General features: G+C 55.3%; 1 protein-coding gene across 1 annotated transcript in view; it reads right to left on the bottom strand.

The window, feature by feature from the left end:
* Positions 1-21515, bottom strand: part of Gad1 (glutamate decarboxylase) — a 30236-nt gene extending 8721 nt beyond the window's left edge. Inside the window, exons 1-4 of the mRNA XM_037233980.1 lie at positions 21179-21515; positions 10481-10717; positions 1136-1336; positions 435-553 (exon numbers count right to left, since the gene is read on the bottom strand). Of these exons, the coding sequence (XP_037089875.1) occupies positions 435-553; positions 1136-1336; positions 10481-10717; positions 21179-21323 (702 nt within the window). The 5' untranslated portion in view covers positions 21324-21515. The remainder of the gene's footprint in view (positions 1-434; positions 554-1135; positions 1337-10480; positions 10718-21178) is intronic.
* Between the last annotated feature and the right edge of the window lie 3844 nt (positions 21516-25359).

Below are 25359 nucleotides of genomic sequence, written 5' to 3'. Positions count from 1 at the left end.
GGCTGGTCACCCTATAGGGGATAACACGTACAGTCGACAATCTGTCATTATCACGTTGTTGCTGGTACGGATTTGTGATGCCGTGCTCATAGGATTTGGCAGACGAAAAAAAAAATTGCGTCACCCTGTTCTCGCCATGCACGCCGATCCAGGCGCCAAGCATCAGAAAAGATTTGTCTTGAATGTAAACTACTGACGCCGACGGTCTCCGGCACTAGCCGTGCAGCAGCATGGCACGGTGCCACGGGAGGCGCCGGGTGCCAGTGCTGACCGGGCCCGGCTCCGGCGGCCGGTGAGCCTGCAAGATCAGACTGTTCCGCCTGTGGCCGCTCGGACCGCCGCTCGGACCGCCGCTCGGACCGCCGCTCGGACCGCCGCGCGGACCGAGCGCGGCCGCCGCGGCTGCGTCGAGGTCGGCGGTCGGCGCCACTCACGTATTCGGACGTGAACATGACGAGCGGCGCTGGAAGGCCGTACAGCCCCTGCGCCTTCACGTGCGGGAACATCTTGTGCCGGGCCACCAGCGCCGCGTACAGGTTCGAGATGGTGCCGCCTGTGGGCAGAAGCAGACCACCCGCTCAGTCCGTATGGCGCCCGTCGGCGGGCGACGGAAGGGTCACGTGACTCCAGTGGTGGGCGACGATAGGGTCACGTGACACCAGTGGCGGGTGACGGAAGGGTCACGGGACTCCATTGGCGGTTGACGGGGGGGGGGGGGGGTCGCGTGACTCCCGTTCAAAAGATAAATTAGCACAAGTCGGCGGGCAGTTTTTTCGTTTTGGCCTTCAATGACGCAATTTGGCTAATTCGCAAGCAAATTAACACCGTTATGATACAAATAGCTCCCTATAATCTCGTGATGCTACGCACGGAATGCTAATAAATGAGTGCGCCATCTTTAAAATTTGACCTCGAATTGCAAGCAAGGGAAATGGATACGCTACCAACCTGCAAGGTATCTTTATTTAACGACACTTGCATCTTCCACATTTACGCGGTTTTTACACGCTCACTTAAGTCATCGCCACTTCAGCGCGGTTCAAAGGTAAAAGGTCCAAACACAATTGCCAGTTCGACCTCTGGAAGCGGCTGGCGGCTGGCTGCCCGCGGCCATCCGGTCCCCGCCGGCGCCTACCTGGGCAGAGGATGCTGTCGCCGTGGTCCCTCCAGCCGATGATCTCTCGCATCTTCTGCAGCGTCTCGGCCTCCATGAGGATGAAGACGGGTGCGATCTCGTAGGTGAACATGTTGGTGTTGGCGGCGGCAGTCAGCCACTCGCCAGCCAGTGAGATTGTCTCCAGGCCCGTCGATAGCTGGTTCATGTAGCGCGGGTGACCTGACGGTCAGGCCAGGTCGGGTCAGTTCAGAATCGTGACAGGCCAGGTCTTTGCCGCACCCTTCCCAACACCTCTTGAAGCACTGTATACATGGCAGGGGTTTTCTCAGGGGGAGAGCCAATGTCGCATTGCCTCCAAACTTCTGCGACTTTGGACCGAGCCTCCGCGAAATCGCCCGGTATCTGGTGTAAATCGCTCGGTATCTGGTGTAAATCTCTTGGCCCAACGTGGGGCGATGTTCCCCCGTTTCCCCGTGCTACGCTCCTGTAAAGCACATGTACATTTTTGGTCAAACAGTTGTAACCAGCGGGCGCCAGAGACCAAGGGGGTGTCACGGGGACCGCGGCTCCACACTGAGATAAGCGCACCCTTCATTAGATATGGAGCATTTTCGCAGCAAAATAGGTGAAGTATGACAAATTGGACGCTTCGTGCCAGGAAAATTCCAGCTACGTGCGTGAGACATCATTCTGTTTCACTTAACCATTTCCATTTTTTAGGCGACAGCTTATCTACCCATTCACGATATGCGATGTATCAGAGTTCTGTCGTTGTTCATTCTTTATGGACTCGGCGGCTGCAGTGCGTCAAGCGCGTTACTTATGGCGCCCCGTGAATCTTCCCAGCACGATCAGCTGTCTACCAAGTCCATCGCACCTCCCAGCGGCCGGCGGAAGGCTTCGGCGCGCCGCCGCGCCATCTCATTTCCCGCCAACGAGCCAATCTCCTGCGCAGCGTCTATCGTGGCGCCATCGCGGCGAGTTCATCACGCCGCGGCCGGCCTCGTGTCCGCGGGTGCCGCTAAATCACTGCCGCAGCACGCGCCGCTAAATCACTTATCTGGCGCGTTTTGTGAGCCGGCGTCCCGCGGGACACGAGGTAAAAAAAGCGCGCGCGAGCCGCCGACGAGGGTGCGTGTCACCGGCGCCGTAAGTGGTTTTCTTATCTGCGGCCGGCATATTTGGCGCGGCCGAGGCGTCTGAATGCGTCCGAAGCCGATGTAAATGAACGCATTGTGGCCGGGCGCTGATTTATAGAGGCGCGCCGTAATTGAATCAAAACAGCGTCGATCGCGCGGAATAGCAAGCAAGGGCGGCAGTGCAGACCAACGGGCCGATCTCGCCGAGCGATACGGCTGACTAATTGTCCGCGAACGAGGCGGCTCAAGCTGCTTGCTATCGGTGCCAGGTTGTTGGTACAACTGCCCGCTTGATAGCTCCAGGATGTTTTATGACACTACCGGGAGTACAATCTTAGAAGATGTTAAAAGGCAGCATTGCTAGCTGGGCTACACGCACACAGCCGCGCAACGGTAATGTAATGGAGATCAACTTTGGCTTGGATGCTAACTCCAAGGAATGGCGGTCATCATTTAGGCCCATGGGTGTGGCAACGTCTTTGTGATTGGGAAAGCGAATCAGTAATGCAGGCTAACTGGAGCCTGGGGTACCTGTGACGCCTCGTGAATCACTCGCCCTGGCCGGTTCCAGCTGTGCCCCTTGCATTGTCCAAACTTTACATTCATCGCAGCATGTATGAAGCTGAGATGTAATTTGAACGTTTCGTCAGAGTATTTTTAAAAACATCAAAAGCAAAGTAATTGGGCCCGCCGGGCGGATGGTAAGGCTGACGACATCTAAAATACGGAAGCTAGTTATTTGAAGGGAACTTTTGGTCCCGTTTCTGTTCAACTCTCCAGCAATGAGGTGAGGATGACTAGCTACTGACCATTATTGTGTTGCCTCCAATGTTGTAAACCAATCGAACGGGTTGGAAAAAGATAATAGGCTGTGCCCCGAGGCGCGATGTATCCCGGCACAGCATACCTCTCAGGTGGCATTCTGAAGTGCTCAGGCCGGTTTCCAAGGCAGCCGGTCTCTGCGCCGTGTGCTCCCTTCCGTCGCTGCAAATTTATATGTGGCTTTCGCGATGGGTGGGTGAATGCAACGCCCGCATGTGTATTTCAAGTGCGGCTCTTGCCCTAATATGTAGTGCAACGCCATCGGTACTATCACGCGAGTTATCGCGAGGCAGTGCTTAACTGGAGTAATTTCGTCGTTGAGTTACCTCCGCACCGCTTATTTCACATCAGCAGTCGCCGCGCTCCGCTGCAATACGCAGCATTTGACCTTAAAACTTTCGAGCCGTGTTGCCCACTTTTAATTTCGGGGTCCACTCATCCGCTGCGACGAGCGCTGTCGGCGACAGGCGGGCGGCGACCGGGCCACAAACGGCCGACGGCCGCCCGCGGCTGACAGCCGAGCGCCACCGAAGAGGTTATAATTCCCGCGATACGCCCGACTTACAAGACCTTCTAAGACACTAAGTCCCTGTAAAGCCGTCACATCCTCGCAACCTTGGACGGCCTGGCGGAGGGTCGCCATGCTGGGAGCTTAGCGATTCGGGTGACCTTTCCTCGGCCCAGCGAAATGCCTCGGGGGCCCGCATATGCCTCGCGGGCAGCGTGACACACCACTCCTGGTCGGGTGAGTCATGGCCGACGCTGGCTGCTCCGTACATTTTGATTGCAAGCCAGATTGGAAATGGCAAGTTGTTAGTTGTTTGTGAATATTTCACCACCACCGATATTGGCAATCTGCCGGGGCAGGGTATGCCGAGGAAGAAGAGGTACAAAGGTTCACTCACGTGCCAAGCTCCCAATTCACATCGGCTGCTAGCCAAATTGCATTACCCGGTTAGTACCATTGTTTTATACTTACATTTGCATGCACGTATGTTTCCCAACTCACCCGTCGCCCCTGCGCAACACTGAGCTATTCAGGCGGCCCTGCCAGCCTAACTACCCCATCCGACATAACCGGACCACTCCTACCAATATAACCGGACCACTCCACCCCATATTACCGGATCACCCCACCCAACATATCCGGACCACCCCACCCGGCATAACCGGATTACCCCACCCGACATAACCGGACCACCCCCACTCGACATAACTGGACCACTCCACCCCATATAACCGGACCACTCCAAACCATATAACCGGACCACCCCTCCCAACATAACCGGACCACCCCACCCAACATAACCGGACCACCCCAGCTGGCATATCCGGACCACCCCACCCGACATTAGGGACCACCCCCACCCGACATAGCCGGACCACGCCGGCTGCCGGACCGGCCAGCCGAAGCCTGATGTCCGGTGGCGGACCGTCGTGCGCTCGGCGTCAGCGGGCGCCGCGCCTCCTCCGGACGGCGCTCCCCTTCCCCGCGGCGGCGCCGACAGCCGGACGCGGCCCACTAGTCAGCTGTCGACGCCACGTGACGGCCGTGTCAGCGCCAGCCGGCACTCGGCCGGAGCTAGGAGCGCGCATGGACGCCCGGGGAGGCGCCGGCGGGGTCAGAGAGCGAGTCGGCTGGGGCCCGGCACCGCGACGGACCGACGGGGCAGGGAGCGGGCACTCGGCGCCGTCACTCGCCGTCACACGTCGTCACACGCCGTCACTCGCCGCAGTTGGCGTCGCTGCCCTGCGGCCCAGCATTGGGCGACTGGCATAGCTGGGGGCGTGGGTAGTGGTGAAGCAGCGGAAACGGCGCAGTCTTTAAAGCCCTTGGTGTGCTGCACACTTAGTCGCGCAAAAACTGCGCGTTGGACGTGATGAGCTGTCTATGAGACTGTCTACCCGACGACGCATGCCTGGTGTACGGCTTCAAAGCATCTTGCCGCGGTGTGCAGCGGTGTTCTCTGGCTTGCTGGACCCGTCAGTAGCGAACGGCGCCGTCGCATGGCTGTGGAATACACCGCGCCAAAATTTCGTAGTTGCTGCGATGCTAATCATTTAACGTTCACCATTTCATCGTAAGGAATTGATTTCCAATTTGCTTTCAGTTGCTGTCTACAAAATACAGTTTTAATCAAAACTATCGTAAAATGCCAGTTACGTGGCGCTTTACGGCACGAGTGGATTCAGCTTTACGGGATCCAGCTGAACGAGACTGGCTGCCAACGCTGGCGCAGTTGGAGGTATTTCAGCTCTCTTGTCCAACACGACCATTGTGCGCGATCCAATCACTCGACTAATAGATGCCGATTTATGGGTCCATCATGTGGCGCAGGGCTTGCCGCCTGACGACAGCCTAGCCCGGTCTGGACGTAAATAAAGCGTTTGATGGTAATCGGCGGGGACCCAGATGCTTCCATCATCCCCTAATAAATTCCCCCCGCCGGCGCCTGAGTGTTATTAAAAGCTCCGATTGGAGAGACCCGGTTGGAGAGGGGAGGGGTTAAGCCGCGTCGGCGGACTGCGCGCCACGGAGAGCGGTTTCCAAGGGAGCGCACTAGGCGTCACGATGTTATAGTCTCAATTTGTGCCGCGGGGCCAACGCGGAGCTGGCACGGATTCCAGCCTCAGGGCTGCGCAATGCGTGGGTTTACACATTGCGCAGCCACAAAACTGGAATCAGGAAATGTGGTCTGTTTATGGATAGTTGCCATACAAAGCTCCAAGTGAGACCAGCACACCAAAAAGTGGACATTTGCTTAATTCCATGAACGTGTCCGCGCTTGTTTAAAAAAAGAAGTGATATCTAAAATACCAGCGGGGCACTCTTCGTTCCAAATGGGTCTCACCACTATATGCGGCTTAAGAAACCAGAGTTCCGATGGGAATGAACGAAACAACTTTGTGCTCCATTTCAATAGGATCAATTTGGATCTTAAGCGTAGTCTTAGATTTAACAACATGACACGCATTGCATGAAGCAATCGCCACCCTGACAAGCAGTGCAGCTCTGCAACTTCGCGCAGCTGCCTCGCTCTGTGCCACAGACGTCAGACACGCTCCACAGCATCTGCCACGGGCCCAGCAGAGTCCGACTATCGGCCTAACCACCCGCCATTCAGCCCCACTTATTCAGTCGTAAATAAGCTATCTGACTGAATGGGAGCGCTGGGACACGCCTCCCCTGTCGTCCGTACGTCAGCCTAGTTACGACTCCATTCCGGAATAATTCCCAATTCCGCTGGCTGAGTGAAAAGTAATGGAGAGACCCCAAAAATACGAAGATTTCGGGATCAGGCAAAAGCTGGGGGTATTAATGAAAATCCCCAACATATTTCAGACTGACATATTTGCCGGGCGATCTCGGAAAATGTTTTGCTGTGGTGGGGAGCCTGAGGCGCGGGATGCTGGTCGCTAGTCATCCGTCGCCATGGCGGACAAAACAGAACAAGAGTACGGCGCCAGCACCACCGCCAGCAACGCTAACGCTCCCCGGCGTTTGGAACCAGGATACGAACCTTCATTACAATGTTGAGATTTATGCAAAAGAACACGTCATGGGAAATTTGCAAACTTCCGGTGGCTGCGAGGCAGCGATTGACGAGGTCAATTTGTCTCAGACGAATTCGCCACTCGAGCCGCAGACGTATTCGACGGCCGAGACGGATGACGACGCGAAGCTCAGGAGGGGGGGGGGGGGGGGGGTGATCTTACGCCAGTTTGGAGATCCTCGAGGACTATCTGGAGACTGGATTACCCACAAGCGCGTGAAATCCCACTCGCTCGCTGCCACCGTGAGCCAGCCGTCGCGGGCCGGCGTGGGGGACACCGCCGGCCGTCGGGGCCGACCCCAGCCGGGACCTCGCGCCTGCCGGTGGCGCCGAGAGAGACCGATGGCCGCTTGAGCCCGGCTTGAGCCCGGCCTGCAGCCGACACCAGTGTGTGATCGATGGCTGCAGGGATCGGACGCGCGGGCTGGGCGGCGATCGTGCATACCTCGGGCGTCCGCGGCGGGGCGCACGTCAGGCTGTGGAGGGGCCTCCTGGCCGTGGTGCCCGCGCGCTATCCACACGGGGGAGCACGCAGGAAAGAGCGAGGGAGAGAGGCAGGGAGAGAGCGAGGTGGGAAGAACGAGAGGGGATAAGAGAGATAAAAGAGATAATACAAGATAAGTCAACTGTTACTGTCGCAATTCGGGAGTAGACCTGGCCAGATATTCGCTGTCGCAATGTTTAAGCGCGTAGGTCAAAGGTGTAGCTCGAAGTGCTGGTCGGAAGTATAGGTGAAAAGTGCTTGAGCGTATAGGTTAAATCTTGGGAAATTAGATTGAATTCTGATTATATTCCACTCCGTCACGTCTCAAGGCTGCAGCTTGCCAGAGACGCTGTTCTCAGACCATTTATGGCATGCGTCTCTTTGCAACGGCTCGATTTGCACCTTATTGTCAGTTCGAGGGAATACTTGTTTTGTTTGGTTGCGGCATCCCATATCTAGCTCAACACCGGCATGATACGTTCATGTTGAATTGAACGACATGGTGTAAAGACATAAGACCTTGCATAAAAAGCAGCATTATGCAGTTCATATAGCATGACAAAATTATTAGATATGAAGCGACTGCACGATTTCACATGCGACTAAAACCTCAAAGCTTTCGCCAACGAGCCCCACAACGCTCGCTTAGCAAAGCAAGTGAGGCCGAGTTAGATATTTCACACACTGTCGCCGTGTAGAACTATTTGTAATAGTCAAAATATATCTCCAAACCCAGGGCCCATCCATCGTCTTTGAAGTGTCGCTCGTGCAGCGAAAACCTGCCCCGTCCCCCGTCCCTCCACCTCCCATGTCCGCGAGCGTCGATTTTTCACGGCGGTGCCTATCGGCCGACATTAGCGCACGAGGTCCGTCCATCACGGGCCCAAGTGTTTTAACCCCGCAGACGGCCGGCCGCCATCAATCAGCTGACTCTGACGCGCGTTGGCAGGGGCGCTTTCAGCCGCCGCAGCAGAAAAAACGGCCGCGCGCGAACGCGGCTTCTGCTGCCGCTGACATCGCCGCGGGCGATTCTGCTGAGCCTGCCAGCGGATTGGTGGGATTGGCGCGCGGGCTCGAGTGTTGACATTTTAATTAGAGGCGGATGGAGCCTGTTTGCACTCCGGCTTACGACGGCACCCCCGATATGTAGATAAATAGCGGCACGTGGCTTTTCTCACCTATCCCGCCGGATTTGAAACGGTAGAGGGCGGTGAGGCTGACACTCGGGTGAGTACTGAGAACGACCTGAGCATTGGGTAAGTAGTGTTAGGTGCATAGGAACAAGGATGTACTCTAGTGTCTTCGAGCGACCAAAAAAGAACGCACATTGACGACCGCTCCAAGGTTGGAGGGAGTGTTTCACGTTTATACGGGGTTTTGAATTGAAAAAGCCATCTTAAAATGCATTCGGTGCAGTTCTCAGCAATTCCCTTTTTGGGACCCAAACCTTTCTAGTGTCCGAGATGCAAGCCCGCGAAGATGTGCGGGCTTTTTCGGGAGATTATTTCAAGATCGCCTTGATATCCGTCGCGTACTAATAACATAATTCAGATGCTGCCATTTCATTGGCCATTCGGCGCTCAAGGCCAAGAAAAACTGAATTATCGAGTCGTTCATATCTGGTGTTCGTGAGCATGATTTCCAGATATAACGGCCATTAATTGGATCTCAATCAATGTTGTGCAATGTACAATAATGCAATGAAAAGGTGATGTACTGTGGAGCTTAATTACTGAACAGAGAAATTGTGTTGCCTAGAGCGGCCTTGGCACCTAAAAGTATACCAATGGTTATTGGTGAGCCTGTTTTAACATCTATAGTCATTGTTTCAATATCATCAAATGTGGAACGTTTGCTTCAATCTGAAGGGATTCATCACTGTCAGCATCATTTTTTGCACGCTGACCGCAAAATCAGGGCATTTCATGATATTATCAGCCAATATGCATGCATACATGCAGCGGTGCGATAAAGGAGGAATGATATGCAGTAGGGAACTCCAGATGTGTGCAATCAAACGCAAGACAAAAGGCGTCCGCCAAACCTCGGTTTATTTGCTAGCTACCTACTTTATGTATTGTCTGTCCACCATTCCAGCTTGGCTTCAAACATTGTGTGCACATCTCACACGAGCGAGATTCAGAACCGCTACAGCAGTGCACATCCTCAGATGTTTTCAAAGTTCGGCCCTAAAGCACCAACAAAGCACCACCTTTTACCACGACCACCTCGAACATCCACCACCAGCAGAGAAGGGCTGCGTTCCTACCTGCTTCCATCCACGGAAACACGCGCCTCTAAGAGCGCCTCCCTTTGAGGCAGGCCGGATGAGCCGGGCTTCTCTCGCCGCGGCGCTCGGCGGCCTTGTTCGGCCGCCATTTTGCCAAGCGTCTCTGGCGCCTGGTGCTGACAGGTCGCCACCAGATAGTGGCCAACTTTGGCGTCGGATTACGGAATTAATTTCCTCTGGGCGGTGATATCGTGAAGAAACGGCCGGAAGCCTCAGGGGAATGGTACGAATTCTGTCAGCCTGGGTGCAGCGGCCGACCGTATTTCGCTTCCACTGGCCGCGTTTGGCATGACTGAGTGGATGACGGTGCGGTGGCGGGCGACAGTTCTAGGAATGCTTCGACAGCATCCTGCAGTGGCGCGATGAAAGCGAAAACCCGTATGCGTGTCGTGCAAGATGCACGGGCTCTCTCTCTCTACAGTTTCATTCCACTGTTTTCGATCGGATCCGGCTATTTCTTGTCCTTTTACTGACGTGTGGGTTGTTCGTTTGGTGTCAGCGGCTCTTAATAGGCGATGACGTAACTGCCTGCGCACCGCTTGGACTATTGCTCTTCTGGCCCGATGAATCCAGCAGAGTTGTCGTCAACGCGGGGACGAGGAGCATATTACTTTTGGTGTTTGCCTTTCGCATATGTGCACAAGAATACGTTTAACATGCGTTACGAATGGGAGGAGAATGCGTATCCATGCGTGGTCGGCTTTCATATGTCAAAAAGACTGGAGTATATGATGTTTCGTCCCCCTTCAAGTGAGTAGCGTGCTCATAAAAATGCCTGTGATCGGAACAATATGAAATTTACTACCTATAAATTTACACGTAGAGGAAGAAAGTGTGCAGAAGCATGCGTGGTTTGGCACGCGTGGAATACATTTCCAAACCTGATTTAACCAAGAATACTAACCGAGACCGACACCGATCACCCTAAAATCATGATGTGTCGAGTCCTTATGCTTTCGGTGGTCGCAGAGGTGGTCTTGCCCTCCCCGTCCGCTCTTCCGGGGCGGATGAATGTTGAAGCCCCGCTCAACTCGACGCATGTGATGCCCTCTGTCAAAACCCGGGGCCACTGACCTGTGCGAACCTGGTACTTGAGCGTCTGGCTGCAGTCCTGCAGCAGCTGCTCTATGGTGACACCCTTCTCGGGAATGTAGAGGTCCAGCACCCGCTTCAGCTCCTCCGGGTGGTGGAAGTCGATCACCTTCTCGTTCCTGTCGAACGTCTTCTGAATGAAGTCGTACAGGATGTCGACGACGCTCTGCAGGAACTCCTTCGTCTCGGGGAAGCCCTCCGAGTTCTCCGGCAGCAGGTCTGTGGAGAGTGCGGTAACACGGTCAGGCACTGTAAACTTGGGGCCGCGTTTGGGCTGCAGTTCTGTGTGGGCGTGACGTCAGGGTCAGGCACCGTGCACTGCAAAGTGCGTTTAAAAGAGAGCCGAACAGTTTCTACGCGTTTCTTGTGACTGAGTGTAGATTTCTCATCGTCGTTCATATGAATAAACAGTGCATGCATGCACGTCCTAATCAGGTTGAAAAACGAATGCTTGGCTAGCTACGTACACATCTGCCACATTCGCGGAGTTCATCGACTGTGCTTCCGGCTGCATCTCCGACAGCCGCACGTTCATCAGCCGCTCGACAGCCGCTCGCAGTGGGCAGCAAGACAGCCGAGCCCACCGCGGCCCTGCCCGCGTGAGATGACCCCCGGCGCTAAGCCAGTCCGGCGCCGCGCCGCTCCTTTGTCCGCCGACGGAGCGGCCGCCGCCGCGTCATGCCGCGGCAGCCGGCCCCGCCCCACGTGTCGTCGACAGCAGAAATTAAATCGCCGGCGCCGACGCGCGCGAGTAATTGGCGTATTTATATATGCGGCCGATCTGCAATCAATGGGCTGAGAGCCTCAATTAGGCGCAGGGGGCGGCCGGCGGTCGGCGGCCGCAGCTGCTACCCGGCCGGAAAAACAGAGGGGTGCGAGCCCGTCCGGCCCGCGCTGTCCGCCTGCGCCTCGCAGGCTGGGCCCGCCTGCCGTCGGCCACAGGCGCGGGACCGCCTGCCTGCTCGCGCGCCGCCAGCGTCGCGAATTTTCCGCGCCGACTCATTCCAATATCGCGGCGGCGTTTCGCATGGGGCGGCGCGCGCGTCAGCTGACGCTGGGCGCCCCTCTCTGCGCGGATGCTCCGAATGCCTTTGCAGCCGGCTGACTCCGGAATGTGTGGGGAGCTGGCAACATATTGCATCAGGCCGTCAGCGAAACTTTCATTTTCGCTGTGAGATGGCTCACAATATTGTGTCGGCGGCGCCAGCACCAGTGAAGGCCGCCTGAGGCGTGATTTGTTTACTGAACGTGAAATGTCGAATCGTGCTGGTGTGGATACGAATGGCCGTAATAACCTTTGGTGGCAGCTGCAGCGCCGCGGAGGCTTGTCTGAATAACTGTGTTACTTCAGTGTGCTCCAGAACACCTTTTTCGCGGGAAACAAGGATGCCGGAAGGTTACAAGAACGGGGGGCGCCCCTGGATTCCCTGTTCATATCAGCTATTCTCGTGCATCGCCATTCTAAGTACCACGTAACTGTACACCCAAGTTTCTCATGCACATTAAGATTTATCCAAATATTACCGTGGTACATACCTAAATATACCTAACTAAGTGTTATTCGGTCTGAAAGACTATTTTCGAAATCAGTCTCAGAAGCTCAGATGTCCCGTCCTAAAAAAGTGGTCTCGGGCGATTTTTTTTATCGAGCTTCATCGGTGCATGCAGAATTTCACAGTGGGGGAGGAGGGACAAGACAGTTCGAAACTTTTTCACTGAAAATCACGTCTCAGCGTGCCGCGAGTGCGCAAAATGTCATCCATAACGTGCTAAGATCGCGTGATTTCAACACGTCGACTTAATTGGTCCCACGTATTTCGATTATTATTACATGTGAATGTCATCAGACACTCCCCTCAAATAAGCCGAAGCGACTACTGTTCTTTTAGAACCAATTTCATTCAATGTTTTCCATGGCTGGCTTTTGCCACCCTTTCTAAGCACAGCATTTTGCGCGAACGGGTCTTCACACCACAGGAGCAATTTCAACTCGGTATGGAATTTTGCCAAAAGATCGTAACGTCTCGTCGCGCATCACAATGTCACAAACATCGCAACATTAAAAACATCACAATGCCACAAACATCACAACACTGGAACATCACAATGTCACAAACATCACAACATTAAAACGTCACAATGTCACAAAGACCGCAACATTAGAACATCACAATGTCACAAACTTCACAACATTAAAACATCACAATGTCACAAGTATCACACGGTAGCACACGTCACAATGTCGCGAGACGGCTGTCGCTTTCAACCGGACTTTCTTGACCATCCCCGAGCTGGACGACATAGGCGCCTAGGCACGTAGGCACGACATAGGCACGATTTGGGACGTGCTCAGGCATGTTTTCCACACGTTGGTCAGGGCGCCCGACGCTCTACCCACCGAGCTGCGGGGACGGCAATCTTTTTCTGACCTTGCACTTTCAAAAACACAGGTATAACGGGGTGAATAGCCACTTGGGTTTCATCCACCGATTTGCGAACACATTTGCCCCGTGGCCTCTATGACAAGCTTTCTTTTGCAGTGAAACATACGGGTGCGTATGGTGTCTTCCATAAAAATGCGCTTTTCAAATCATTGCAATTCAATGGCTTCTCGCAGACTATGCTTTCGACGCACGCGCTTCATTCCACCATGTCAGCGGCGCCAGAGCCCGGCCACAACGCCAAGATGGGGCTCTCAAACAAGATGGTACCGACAAGATCAAGATCTCAAACATCACTTCTGTTTAAAATTTTGCCACATCGCTTCAACCGTTCATCCAAATATGCCTGTCCCTCCCTGTAGCCTGTCTCGGCCCACCCAATGTGGATCAAAATAGGCGAAAAGTTAATGAACACGAAAAAACACGCGATCTCCGAAGAAGTTCGTTGTGGTCTTTTTTGAGGGGTAAAACAGTGTTCAAACGAATGTGTACATGCCAGCATCTGCAACCACCAAGCGTTTTCCGTCGTATCTGGTTCACGAATCCAGCCCTAACGTTTTCTTCAGTATCCAACAATAATACCCAACAGAACTCATTTGAGAGCCCGCGTGACAAAAGAGTCTAATATCGCATGTTTTCGTCGTCTGCGGCGAGGGCGACTAGGTCGACCGTTGCAGCCAGCGCCGACGCATTAGCGGCCTTATTGATCCGCGGGCCACATCTGTTAGGCCCGGTTTAATTAAACCGGCTCTGTGGGCGCTATAGGCGAACTGGGAAGATATAGGAGCGCAGCGGCTGCCTCCGCTCCACGCTGTTCTCCATTTCAGTACATCAAAAACAGGCGCAGCGTTACAGACGTTCTTTTTTGGGAGAGCTGCTGGGTGAAAGCGTAGCGGAGAAAGCGGATTCCTCGCGCATTACCCACCCACAAGACATTGGAGGCGCAGAAATCAATCAATTTAAAGGGGCGCGAACGAACAGCAGATGAATCTTGCCATGCCACTGGCCGCGCCAGCACGGGACAGCACGTCCTGACACCGGACGCCTAACCAACCCTCCCATCTACCGGGCCCGCTGTGGGATCAACATCCATGGCTCCCGCCCCCCACCATCCCCGGCGTCCCACTCTTCGTCGACACGCGGACGGTGACGCCGGGCCGTCCAGACCGCCGACCCTCAGGTCGCGCGGCGGCCGCGGCGACGCTTGACCCCCGGGGCGCGCGGCGGCCGTGGCGAGGCCCGACCCCCGGGGCGCGCGGCGGCCGCGGCGACGCCCGACCCCCGGGGCGCGCGGCGGCCGCGGCGACGTCCGACCCCCGGGGCGCGCGGCGGCCGCGGCGAGGCCCGACCCCCGGGGCGCGCGGCGGCCGCGGCGACGCTCAATACGTCCCCAGATTGCAGGCAAACAATCACTAATGTCTAATCGGATCCCGTCGCCCTCAGCCGCACGAGCCCCGATAGCCGGTGGCTAATTGTGTGCCGGCGCGCGGGCCGGGGCGCGCCGACGGCCCCCAGCTGGTCAGTCTCATGAGGCAGAAGACGGCAGGTCACCGCACGATCCCCCCCCCCTCCCCGTCTCCCTTCCACTGCTCTTTAGCCGGTCAAACGACGGGCTTTGTGTTCCGGCGTTCATTATGCGCACATGATGAAAGCATGGTGTCCTTGTATGTGTACCTGGTGCAATGATGTGAAATCGATTAAGTTCATGAAAAATGTTTCCACACTCACTCCTCTCAAAAGCAAGTCGCATATACCAAAGAGACGGTGTCATTTCAACAGGCAGATCTTGCATGATTACCAATGTAGAACAGCATAAATGTTTTCGCCGACTGAAAATGACGCATGGCCATCACGATTCGTGTGCACAACGTGAACAATGGAATAAATCCGGAGCCGCTGAATAAAGCCCGCACCAGCGTCTGAGTGCGCCCCAGGTCACGTTACTCGCTCTGGTGACTCTGCGCCGTCCCCGCGCATACGAGGACACGAGTCTCTTCAGCCTTCACAATCCGACTCTCTTCCGGACCAATCTGAAAACGCTTTTAAATCGCACAAAACGTCGATGAACGTTAATCGGTTCAGCGGGCCCGAGCCGCCGCCGGCGCTAAAAACAGAGGGCGGCCTCCGCCGGAGGGCAGGGGAGCGACAGGGGGGGGGGGGGGAGGAGCGCAGGGGACGGGGGAGGGTGAGCTAAGCCCGGCTCTGTCCGGTGACAGATGGAGACACGGGGCCAGGCCGATCGGACCGGCCGTGCGGCCGGCGCGGCCGCCGCGCCGCGTGCGCGGCGTCCGGCCGGGGCACGTGCTGCCGAGCGTGCCGAGGAGGGCGGATCCCGCGTCCGTCGGTCTGAGCCGGCCGTGGGAACGGACGGCGGAGCAGCAGACCGGCCTCCGCGACCGTGCGCCGGACACAGCGCGTGGTGATACGACGGCCAACGCTGGGGCGCAGAGAACGTCTCAGTGGATCCGAGTGAAACGTCAATCTCACTTTGAGTGGTCCATTCGCAAGGCGCCGTATATAAATGAATTATGGATTTTTATGGATTTTTATGTGGGTTTCAGTCTTCGGGGAAGTACAAAATGCTAATGAACTGTTGGAAGCGAGCATGCCTCACCATTGTCAGCATATTGCTGTCATGTTACTAGACTGGAACACATGAGCGACAATTATCATTGCATTCCTTTTTAAGGTGCCGGCCCTGCTTGAAAGCATCTTAATCGCTTTATTCGCCCTTCTTCTCTCAAGCAAAAAGTTATAATTTCTAAGTGCAGTTTTGCAGCCCAACAAATCACCAAGACTGGAAAAAACTGTCACATTTGCGCCGCCCTTGACCAAAATAGATCGATTCACACAAAACGATATGTCGAAGTGTCACCAACCACGCGCACACAGCCGTAGGCATTGGCAGCCCCACACATAACCGTAAAGATTGGCTCACAATCGCACGCGAAAGTGTCGCGAACTGAGCTCCATAGCGCCCATGGTAATGTTGTTTTACACCGAACCATCATGACGTAAAGACTGAACAAGAAGTTGACAAAGGCCACTTACTGAATCAGCAGAAGATTGCGCGGCTTACTGCGCGTTCGACCCAATAAGATTCTCGTGAGGACTAATCCATGTGTAGCGATTGAGCCCAATAGGTATAAGATTTCCAAGCTTATGACTTTCAGAACACGGAGGAAACCATTATTCAAATGAAACAGCTTCAAAATCAAAAATACAAACGAAACAGCCTTTTGACCCGAAAGACAATCGTTGACCGCCCCTTGACAACGTCACCTCTAAGCAATCAATCACCTCAGAAACCACTGTCAACTTGGCGCTTCCAATACGGTGGTAATTCTGGCTCCTCCGGTGGTAACAAACCGTGCGCGTACTGCGGTAATACCAGCCCTCCATGGCTCCGCGCTATCACCAACGATCTTCGGAACGATTGCTGCGTAACGTGCGAGCGGCTGGCAAAAGGGAGTAAGATATTCCGCAGAGAAATCGTGTGAGAGTGTCACAGCTTTTAACGCACCTCACTATGCCCGTATGCAAGCACTATGCAAGGCATATATATATATATATATATATATATATATATATATATATATATGGACAGTGACAGTATTAATAGCTTGATTCCTTGTGAACACTGATGTGATATTTCGGCTACATGCCTTTATCGAAACAAATATGAGTATTCGTTTCGGTAAAGGCATGTAGCCAAAATATCACTTCTATCTCTGCATTCTCCTGTTAATTCTACAAGGAATAAGACTATTGATGCAATCTCATTTACATGCATAATGTTCCTCCAAAATACACTTAACAACTAGTCTATATATATATATATATATATATATATATATATATATATATATATCGCTAGGCATCCAATTTCTGAAAATTTGATTCCATAAGGCACAATTTCCTCGCATGTCGCCCATTCGTTTCAAAATAAACAAGGCAACACATGGGGTAATATGTAGAAAGATCTTCAAGGTGATGTATATGTGATATATATATATATGTGTGTGTGTGTGTGTGTGTGTGTGTGTGTGTGTGTGTGTGTGTGTGTGTGTGTGTGTGTGTGTGTGTGTGTGTGTGTGTGTGTGTGTGTGTGTGTGTGTGTGTGTGTGTGTGTGTGTGTGTGTGTGTGTGTCTGCATGCATTATAGACGGGCAACGACGGCAGTCTCTAACTCGGAAAACGCCAATCACCAACTCACAGATCAAGGTGCGGGCGGCCTCATTCCACCCAGCATCTCGGCAGTCTCTAACCCGGAAAACGCAAACACTCGGCGTCATAGTGGTTGTCTCAATCCATGACTAAGCGCTGAATTCAGCCAGCGAGGATGGCTGGGTGTAGGGCCCAGAACGCTCGCAGTTGTGCTGGCTGTAGAGCCCAGAACGCTCGCAGCTGTGGTGGGTTTAGAGCCTGGAACACTCGCAGCGGTGCTGGTTGTGGAGCCCAGAACGCTCGCAGCTGTGCTAGGTTTAGAGCCAGGAACATTCGCAGCTGTGCTGGCTGTGGAGCTCAGAACGTTCGCAGCTGTGCTAGGTTTACAGCCAGAAACGCTCGCAGCTGTGGTGGGTGGCTAGAGCCAGGAACATTTGCAGCTGTGCTGGCTGAGGAGCCCAGAACGCTCGCAGCTGTGCTGGGTGTAGAGCCCAGAGCGCTCGCAGCTGTGCTGGGTGTAGGGCTAGGAACGATCGTAGCTGTGCTGGGCGCAAAGTCCAGAACCCTCACACTGGAGGTGTTTCAGATTTTCAGCGGTCGCTGGAGAAGTCGGCCGCCTCCAGGACCACCATATTGTCTAAGGCGGCCAAAGAAGCAAGGGAAATATCAGGGTTGCTGACGTGGCCAAAGAGACCAAAACTATCGAGGTACCCTGATACGATCGGATGTGTCGAAATGTTTGACGATCTTTCAAAGAGCTGTTGATAGAATATGGAAAGTCAACCGGTCCAAGACCGTCAGGCACACCGAGAAGACTAGTGGCTTCTTCAGTTCAGCATAGCTGACGTAAGCAGCTCACTACCGTTGGACTAACCAGCGAGACCGGGCGGCTAGAACACAGCGTAGGCCCTGAACTGAAGCCGGCGGCAGCCGTCCGCGGCTAGCCGTCACCTAACGGACCAATGCGCCGACAACAGCGCACCTCAGATCAGCTGGCTCGCCCCGCACATCTGACATCCGTCATCACAACAGCCAACGGGGGCGGAGAGTTGTCTGAAACTGGGCGGCTCTGGCTCCTCTTCACGAGGGGCATCACGAGGCCTGCGAGCTGTCACCAGCCAGGCCACGCTCCGCCACAACAGCGGACTGCACAGGCCGGAGGTGCGGCAGCTGGTGTGCGCCTGGACACCGGCGAGTGCCCGGTACCGGTGCGCCGCAGCCGTGGTCCGTTCAGGTGCACCTGTGCGGTTTGTTCAGCCCGCCTGCCGTGTGGCTGGCGCAGCTTCCTACGGTCAGCAGGTGTACAGGCTCAGGGCTGTCTGTTCATGGGATTGTGACCTTGGAGGGGCAGAGGCTCAGACGCTCAGACGCTCAGAGCCAAGGAGGCTCGGAAGCCAAGAAGGGTCAGAAGCTGAGGAGGGTCAGAACCCAGGAGGTTCAGAGCCAAGGAGGGCCAGAAGCCAAGGAGGGTCAGAAGCCAAGGAGGTTCAGAACCCAGGAGGTTCAGAGCCAAGGAGGGTCAGAAGCCAAGGAGGCTCAGAAGCCAAGGAGGCTCGGAGGCCAAGGAGGTTCAGAACCCAAGAGGTTCAGGGCCAAGGAGGGTCAGAAGCCAAGGAGACTCAGAAGCCAAGGAGGCTCGGAAGCCAAGGAGGCTTAGATGCCAAGGAGGCTCAGAAGCCAAGGAGGCTCGGAAGCCAAGGAGGCTTAGAAGCCAAGGAGGCTCAGAGCCAAGGAGGCTCGGAAGCCAAGGAGGTTCAGAACCCAGGAGGTTCAGAGCCAAGGAGGGTCAGAAGCCAAGGAGGCTCAGAAGCCAAGGAGGCTCGGAAGCCAAGGAGGCTTAGAAGCCAAGGAGGCTCAGAAGCCAAGGAGGCTCGGAAGCCAAGGAGGCTCAGAACGTCCAGCGACCCGCCGTAGCGATAGTTTGCGGTTGCCAAAATGCACACTTAGGCAAGCAGCATGACTCGGGGTCACTTTCTGCCGGTTCGGCCTCACAGAGGCAAGTCATGGCTGCGCTGCTGCTCCTTGGAAGGACACTGGATGCGTATTCGCATCACAATGAAGTTTCGATGTGTTTATTAGCCCCCGGGTTCGCTGCGCTCACTTACAGGCGCGTCCGTCGTGTCGAGATCAACGTTGAACTGATGTGCCGGTCCATTCCTGAGATCCTCGGACGCTCAGGACACTGGCTTGGTGTGCCGGTCCATTCCTGAGATCCTCGGACGCTCAGTCCGCTGGCTTGGTGTGCCGGTCCATTCCTGAGATCCTCGGACACTCAGTCCGCTGGCTTGGTGTGCCGGTCCATTCCTGAGATCCTCGGACGCTCAGGACGTTGGCTTGGTGTGCCAGTCCATTCCTGAGATCCTCGGACACTCAGTCCGCTGGCTTGGTGTGCCGGTCCATTCCTGAGATCCTCGGACGCTTAGTCCGCTGGCTTGGTGTGCCGGTCCATTCCTGAGATCCTCGGACGCTCAGTCCGCTGGCTTGGTGTGCCGGTCCATTCCTGAGATCCTCGGACACTCAGTACGCTGGCTTGGTGTGCCGGTCCATTCCTGAGATCCTCGGACACTCAGGACGCTGGCTTGGTGTGCCGGTCCATTCCTGAGATCTTCGGACACTCAGTCCGCTGGCTTGGTGTGCCGGTCCATTCCTGAGATCCTCGGACACTCAGGACGCTGGCTTGGTGTGCCGGTCCATTCCTGAGATCTTCGGACACTCAGGACGCTGGCTTGGTGTGCCGGTCCATTCCTGAGGTCCTCGGACACTCAGGACGCTGGCTTGTTGGGCCGTTTTTCGCGTGACTCTCCACGCTCTCTCTTGATAAGATGCGGACGCCAGGGCATCGAATCCCCTGGCCGATTTGTGTTTTGGCACATCGCTGGGGCTAGTTAGGCCAGTCACGGCGCCGCAGCCGTGACTGCGCCCACACACAGCGCCGTTCACTGTTCAGGTCACTACACAAGTGAACCAGTCAACCGCCCCAGGTGAACCGGGCACACGAGCAGCGCATGGCGCACCTGCTGCAGCGCTGCAATACTCTGGTGGCGTCTGGATCCACCGCTGACCGGGTGCCTGACACAGTGACGTCACAGCCCACTTGACCCGGCAATGACCCGAGGTGTGAGTGTGAAGCGGCCGGCACCAGAAGCCATGCAGCCAAGCGGCTCGGTGGCGCAGTTAGGCTTCGACATCTGGCCGTCGCATAGCAGGCGCACGGGCTCGCTGCGTGCATGCCGCTGTGATGAAGGCCGTTCATGCCGCAGTGATGAAGGCCGTTGGTGACTCTCAGTTGGCAGATGGCCAACAAAGTCATCCAGCAACGGTGCGGCAATAGTGGGATGTTACAACGCACGTTAACATGTGTTGGCAAAATGGACTGTGGCCTGAATTTGCGCTGCTTGTGCGGCGGACACCAGCATTTTCAACACACTGTGCACTCGCATCCTTGCGAAACATTCGGTTAGATTTCTCCCACGAAGTATCTTTACCTACTCTATGCCCTGACTGAGGTTTACAACCTCAAGATGGCTGTGGTTGGTGTACGGATTCACAGGGGTGCTGCTAAGCAGGGTGCCCCCCCCCCCTCTCGGGCCCGGGTGTTTTTCGTTTTTTTGCCATAGGTGCTCCTGACAGAAAGTTAAGAATCGGCGTGATGCATACCCACCGAACTGCGCCCTCACCCCTTAAAACATTCTGGCTGCGACCATGCTAATGCATAGGGTTTTAATGACCGCTATATCGTACATGAATAAGGCAGCGCTTGTGATGTAGGTGTAGGGAACACCTGTCGGAACATATAAAACACCGGCACCTTGCAGTCATGTTTCGCTTCACCAATCCTCAGCACTGTTCTATATTCTGACAGCGTATGCAACAGCAAACACTCAAGATGCCCCACTGCACAGCACCTGTCCCGTGTCGCAACATTGACTTGTTCGCAGCAACGTAAAACCGAAACCAAGCGGCATCTGTGCTGAATAGCCAGCTATCCACGCGGCATATGGCCGAGAATTCTGGAGTTCCACGTCGACATTTGCTTGGCTTCGCAAGATGATACTGTTGTTGTTCGACTCACCTGTGTAGTGCAAGGGCTTGATGTCGCGTGGCTTCCTGTTGGGATCGCCAGTGCCATTTGGCAGGTGTCCGTCTATGGTGTCCTTAGCCCGGTCCTTGAACGTGTCCACCGTGTCGGACACCCACCGCAAGATGTTTTGCGCCATGCCGACGCAGCTAAACTCAATCAGCTAACTCAACAATCTGATATCTGCGGCCGCGGGGATCAACAAAACCAAACAGAGCGGGAGTCGACGGCCTGGGCCGAGCCGGGAGAAACCTGGAGGAAGAGGGAGACGGGAGTGCGGAGCGCGGGGAGGCGTCAGGCTCCGAGAAAAAAACGCCGAGACGAGGGGAGGACTCCCTCCTCCGGTTTGTCGCGGCACACCGCCCGCCGCGCCTGCAGGCTTGGCTCCGCCCTCTCCCCATGTGACCGGCAGGGCAGCCAATGGGCGCTGCCGCAGCTGCCGCCGGCCGCGCGGAGCAGCCGCCCCGACATCCGATTGGCGCGCAGCCCGCCCACCGGAGAAGAAATAGCGTCCAATGGGAAATCGATACCGCTCTGCTTCTTGACACACTCTGGCTGCTTGAGCCGGCTTACAGCGCCGACCGGATTCTTCGCGCCCACGGGAGGGAGGGCAGATTGCGTGGGCGGCAGTCGGGCAAGCGCGAGCTATTCCCGGCGGCTGGCCGAGCGTCAGATAGTGCATGACGAGTGATGCATTCAGAGCAACCCGATTTCGGATTATTTCGGGGAAAGGCTGTGATGTTGGTTTATCTCGGTCAGTTTTGCGTCCGGTGGGGGCGATAGCTGCCGTGAGTTCGTCTGGTGTTTCGGCTGAAGGGGTAGGTGGGGGTGATAGCTGCCGTAAGTTCGTCTGGTGTTGCGGCTGAAGGGGTAGGTGGGGGCGATAGCTGCCGCAAGTTCGTCTGGTGTTGCGGCTGAAGGGATAGGTGGCGGTGTGACACGTGAGAACATATTGAGCCATCGATCGTCGACTTGTCACGGGGCTCACGTATGAGCTCGTTCGGAGATATATAGGGTGGCCCAGAAGAGGCCTGTTAAAGCATAGGAGCAGGCGTATCGAATAGAGACAGGCTGCCGCCAGCTCAGATTAGATTCAGAACAGCTCTCAGCGGTAAAGGAGACTAAGAACAGGTCGAAGGGTGTAGCTCCGCCGTACGCTGATTGTGGACAGTGAGAGACGGTGCACCAAGGATGGCGAGAGACCGTGTGTGCTCTGGAAATAGAAAAGTAAGTGCCCAAAAGTCGTGCCAAACAGGTGAAAAGCGCTATTGAACGCAACGAGAAACAGACGGAAGAAAGGAGCCAAGGAGAAAGTATGACAAGCATGGCAACAGAAGGTAATGCCTACATTGGGGAACAGATTGGTCACTTGTTCAAAAAGGAGTCCCACAGCTGGTCAGAAGCGAGGTTGCCTGCAGCAGAGAGTGTCATATCATCTGCCACGGAAGTGGTTACGGTAGCCGGCCACACTGCCGGCCAGGCTCCCACGGTAGCCGGCCAGGATGCAGCCGAGGCCCTGGCGACGGCCAGCCGGACAAGCCCGGGCTCGCAGGAGGCTCTGCAGCGAGTCACCCATGCTGCACGGCAGATAGACAGCCGGACAAGCTCGGAACCGCAGGAGGCTCTGCAGCGAGTCACCCATGCTGCACAGCAGATGGACAGTCGGACAAGCTCGGAACCGCAGGGGCTCTGCGGCGGGTCACCCATGCTGCACAGCAGATGGACAGTCGGACAAGCTCGGAACCGTAGGGGGCTTTGCAGCGGGTCACCCATGCTGCACAGCAGATGGGCACAGCAGAGCGTAACTCTAGACGAGATCTGCTGGTGGTAAGCGGGAGAGCGTTCTTCCAGTCCGAGAGACAGCGCAGAGCATGACTCCAGACGAGATCTGCTGGTGGTGAGTGGGAGGGCGTTCTTCCAGTCCGAGAGACAGCGCAGAGCATGACTCCAGACGAGATCTGCTGGTCGTGAGCGGGAGAGCGTTCTTCCAAACCGAGAGACAGTGCAGAGCATGACTTTAGACGAGATCTGCTGGTCGTGAGCAGGATAGCGGTCCTCCAGTCCGAGACAACGAGAATCGCACTGCTTTTGTTGGAGTGTCGCTCGAAGAACAGATGAATCGCCGCCAGCTTGTGGATCAGATCAGCTGAGCCGGACTGAAGAAGAAGAAGGGGATCTGACTACTTTCAGCGCTTGGAGAAAAGGAATTATGAGCCAAAAGACATATCCTGCCTTCAAGTTGAAGGTAGGGATATGCAAGAACAGGATTCAATCATAGAAAGCTTGTCATATCACTATACGTGCCTGTATACACACATCATAAGCACTTGTAAAAGAGGGGCAATGCTACAAAATCATTGGGGAATCGACTATACGAAGCATGTGAACTGCGCGAAGCCGGCTAAAGTGCAGCCTGACTATTTAGATAGAAATAAACCGGAGATGAGCTCGGACATGTAAGAAATGTCATGTCATTTATTTACTACGGACGGTTCCATATGTACGCATTAATGTTCGATTCGAGTTAGTGGGTTGCAAGTTAAACGATAAAAACGAAGACGCGGCGCTGATGAAAACAAGTCGAGAGCCTGAGAGAGACAGTCAAACAAAATCCTCTTTTCACATTGGTTAAGCTTAGATATGAACGCACACGGCTCCGGGAAGCCATAGCGGCCGGCGGCAGGTGGTTCCAGGACGAGGCCGTACGATGTGAAAACGCCCTAAGCGACGTAGACGGCCGGAAAGGGGGCAGCTCCAAAGCGCCAGTCACCGCCGATCTCGTGATGCGCTCACTCACGGTGGTCCGGGGGATGGACAGCGACCGGACCGTCACCGGGGCACGGGGGTCATTTAAAGTCCTGAAGACGCTAATGCGGTCTCGGCGCGTAACAAGGTCACTCACGCCGCGCCAGCCCAACGGCCTTTCGACCGGTAAGATATGGTCTCGACCCCGCGCCCCCGAGACGACTCTGCCCGGGAAATTCGCTATCTATTGCATTCGGCCGGGATAGCAGGCGGCGGCCTCCGTCCCAGACTGGGAGGCGGCACAGGATGTGGGGGACAACATGGGCCTGGATAAGGAGTTCGCGAGCTTCGGGTGTGTTGCACTTTATATGGCGTCGCACTTTTTAACTAATATGGACATGTGTTCCTCTCAGGAAAGGGCATGATCAATCGCCACGCTCAGTATCTTCACGGACGGCGAGAGGGCTCATTTAATTTGGAGGTGTCAAAGTGGAAGGAGGAGTTTTTTATGGCTGGGGACGTGCGGACTAGAGGGAAGGTCGTCTTGGTACGGTTCATTTTCAGGGCATTGACAGTGGAGTAGGACTGGAGGGCATGGAGGGTTTCCTTCTGAAGAGATTGTGGGGTGGACAAGTGGTCGGGGTGGGCGGAGTCGAGGAGTTGGGTATTGCCGGCGAAGGAAGTCAGACGCCCGGAGGCAGATGGAAGGTCGTTTGCAAAGATGCTGAATGGGATTGGGGCCACCAGGGACCCCTGAGAGACACCGCGAGACAGGGAAAGTGATAGGGAACCACCTTTCACCACCTGCTGCCATCCATCAGGATAGCTTTTAAACTACCGAGGGTCGATGCTGTACCACTGCACCTTGGTCAGGAGGACGCAGTGGTCGACGTCGTCTAAAGTTCCACTTAGGTCTATGGAGGTGACGGCGACATCATGGCTAGAGTCGATCCGACGCGTCATCGACTCCGTGACGTCACCCACGGCGTCCTTCGCTGAGTGGCGCGGCCTATACGCATATGGTGAAGGGGCTGAAAGGCTGTGGACATCAAAATAGGCTGACAACTGCTGACAATCTTTCCGCGTATTCCCAGCAACACAGAGCACATTGATATACAGACAACACATATGCGACTTAAAATTGCTGGCAACGTCACGCGCACCGAACTTGTGAAGCGGAAGAGCTGAAGCCAACTTCCACGCGCAGGGAAAATCGCAAGTGACGATAGAAAAATTGACTAGATGAAACCGGTGAGGTCCTATGGCAGCGAAAGAGTGTTTGAGCGCAAGCATCGACTCCAACAGCTCTAGAGGAAGACAACGCACTTGCAGCCTTTAAAGCTCGGGTAAGATCACAGGATGTAAAACTGGCCGGGTTGTGGTGGGGCTAAGACACACGGTAGTCCCGGAGGACTCCGTGACTGCTCGCC

This window comes from Pollicipes pollicipes, unplaced genomic scaffold (assembly GCF_011947565.3).
Source record: "Pollicipes pollicipes isolate AB1234 unplaced genomic scaffold, Ppol_2.1 Scaffold_7231;HRSCAF=8579_pilon_pilon_pilon, whole genome shotgun sequence".
Lineage (NCBI taxonomy): Eukaryota > Metazoa > Arthropoda > Thecostraca > Pollicipedomorpha > Pollicipedidae > Pollicipes > Pollicipes pollicipes.
This window is presented reverse-complemented; position numbering and strand designations above follow the sequence as displayed.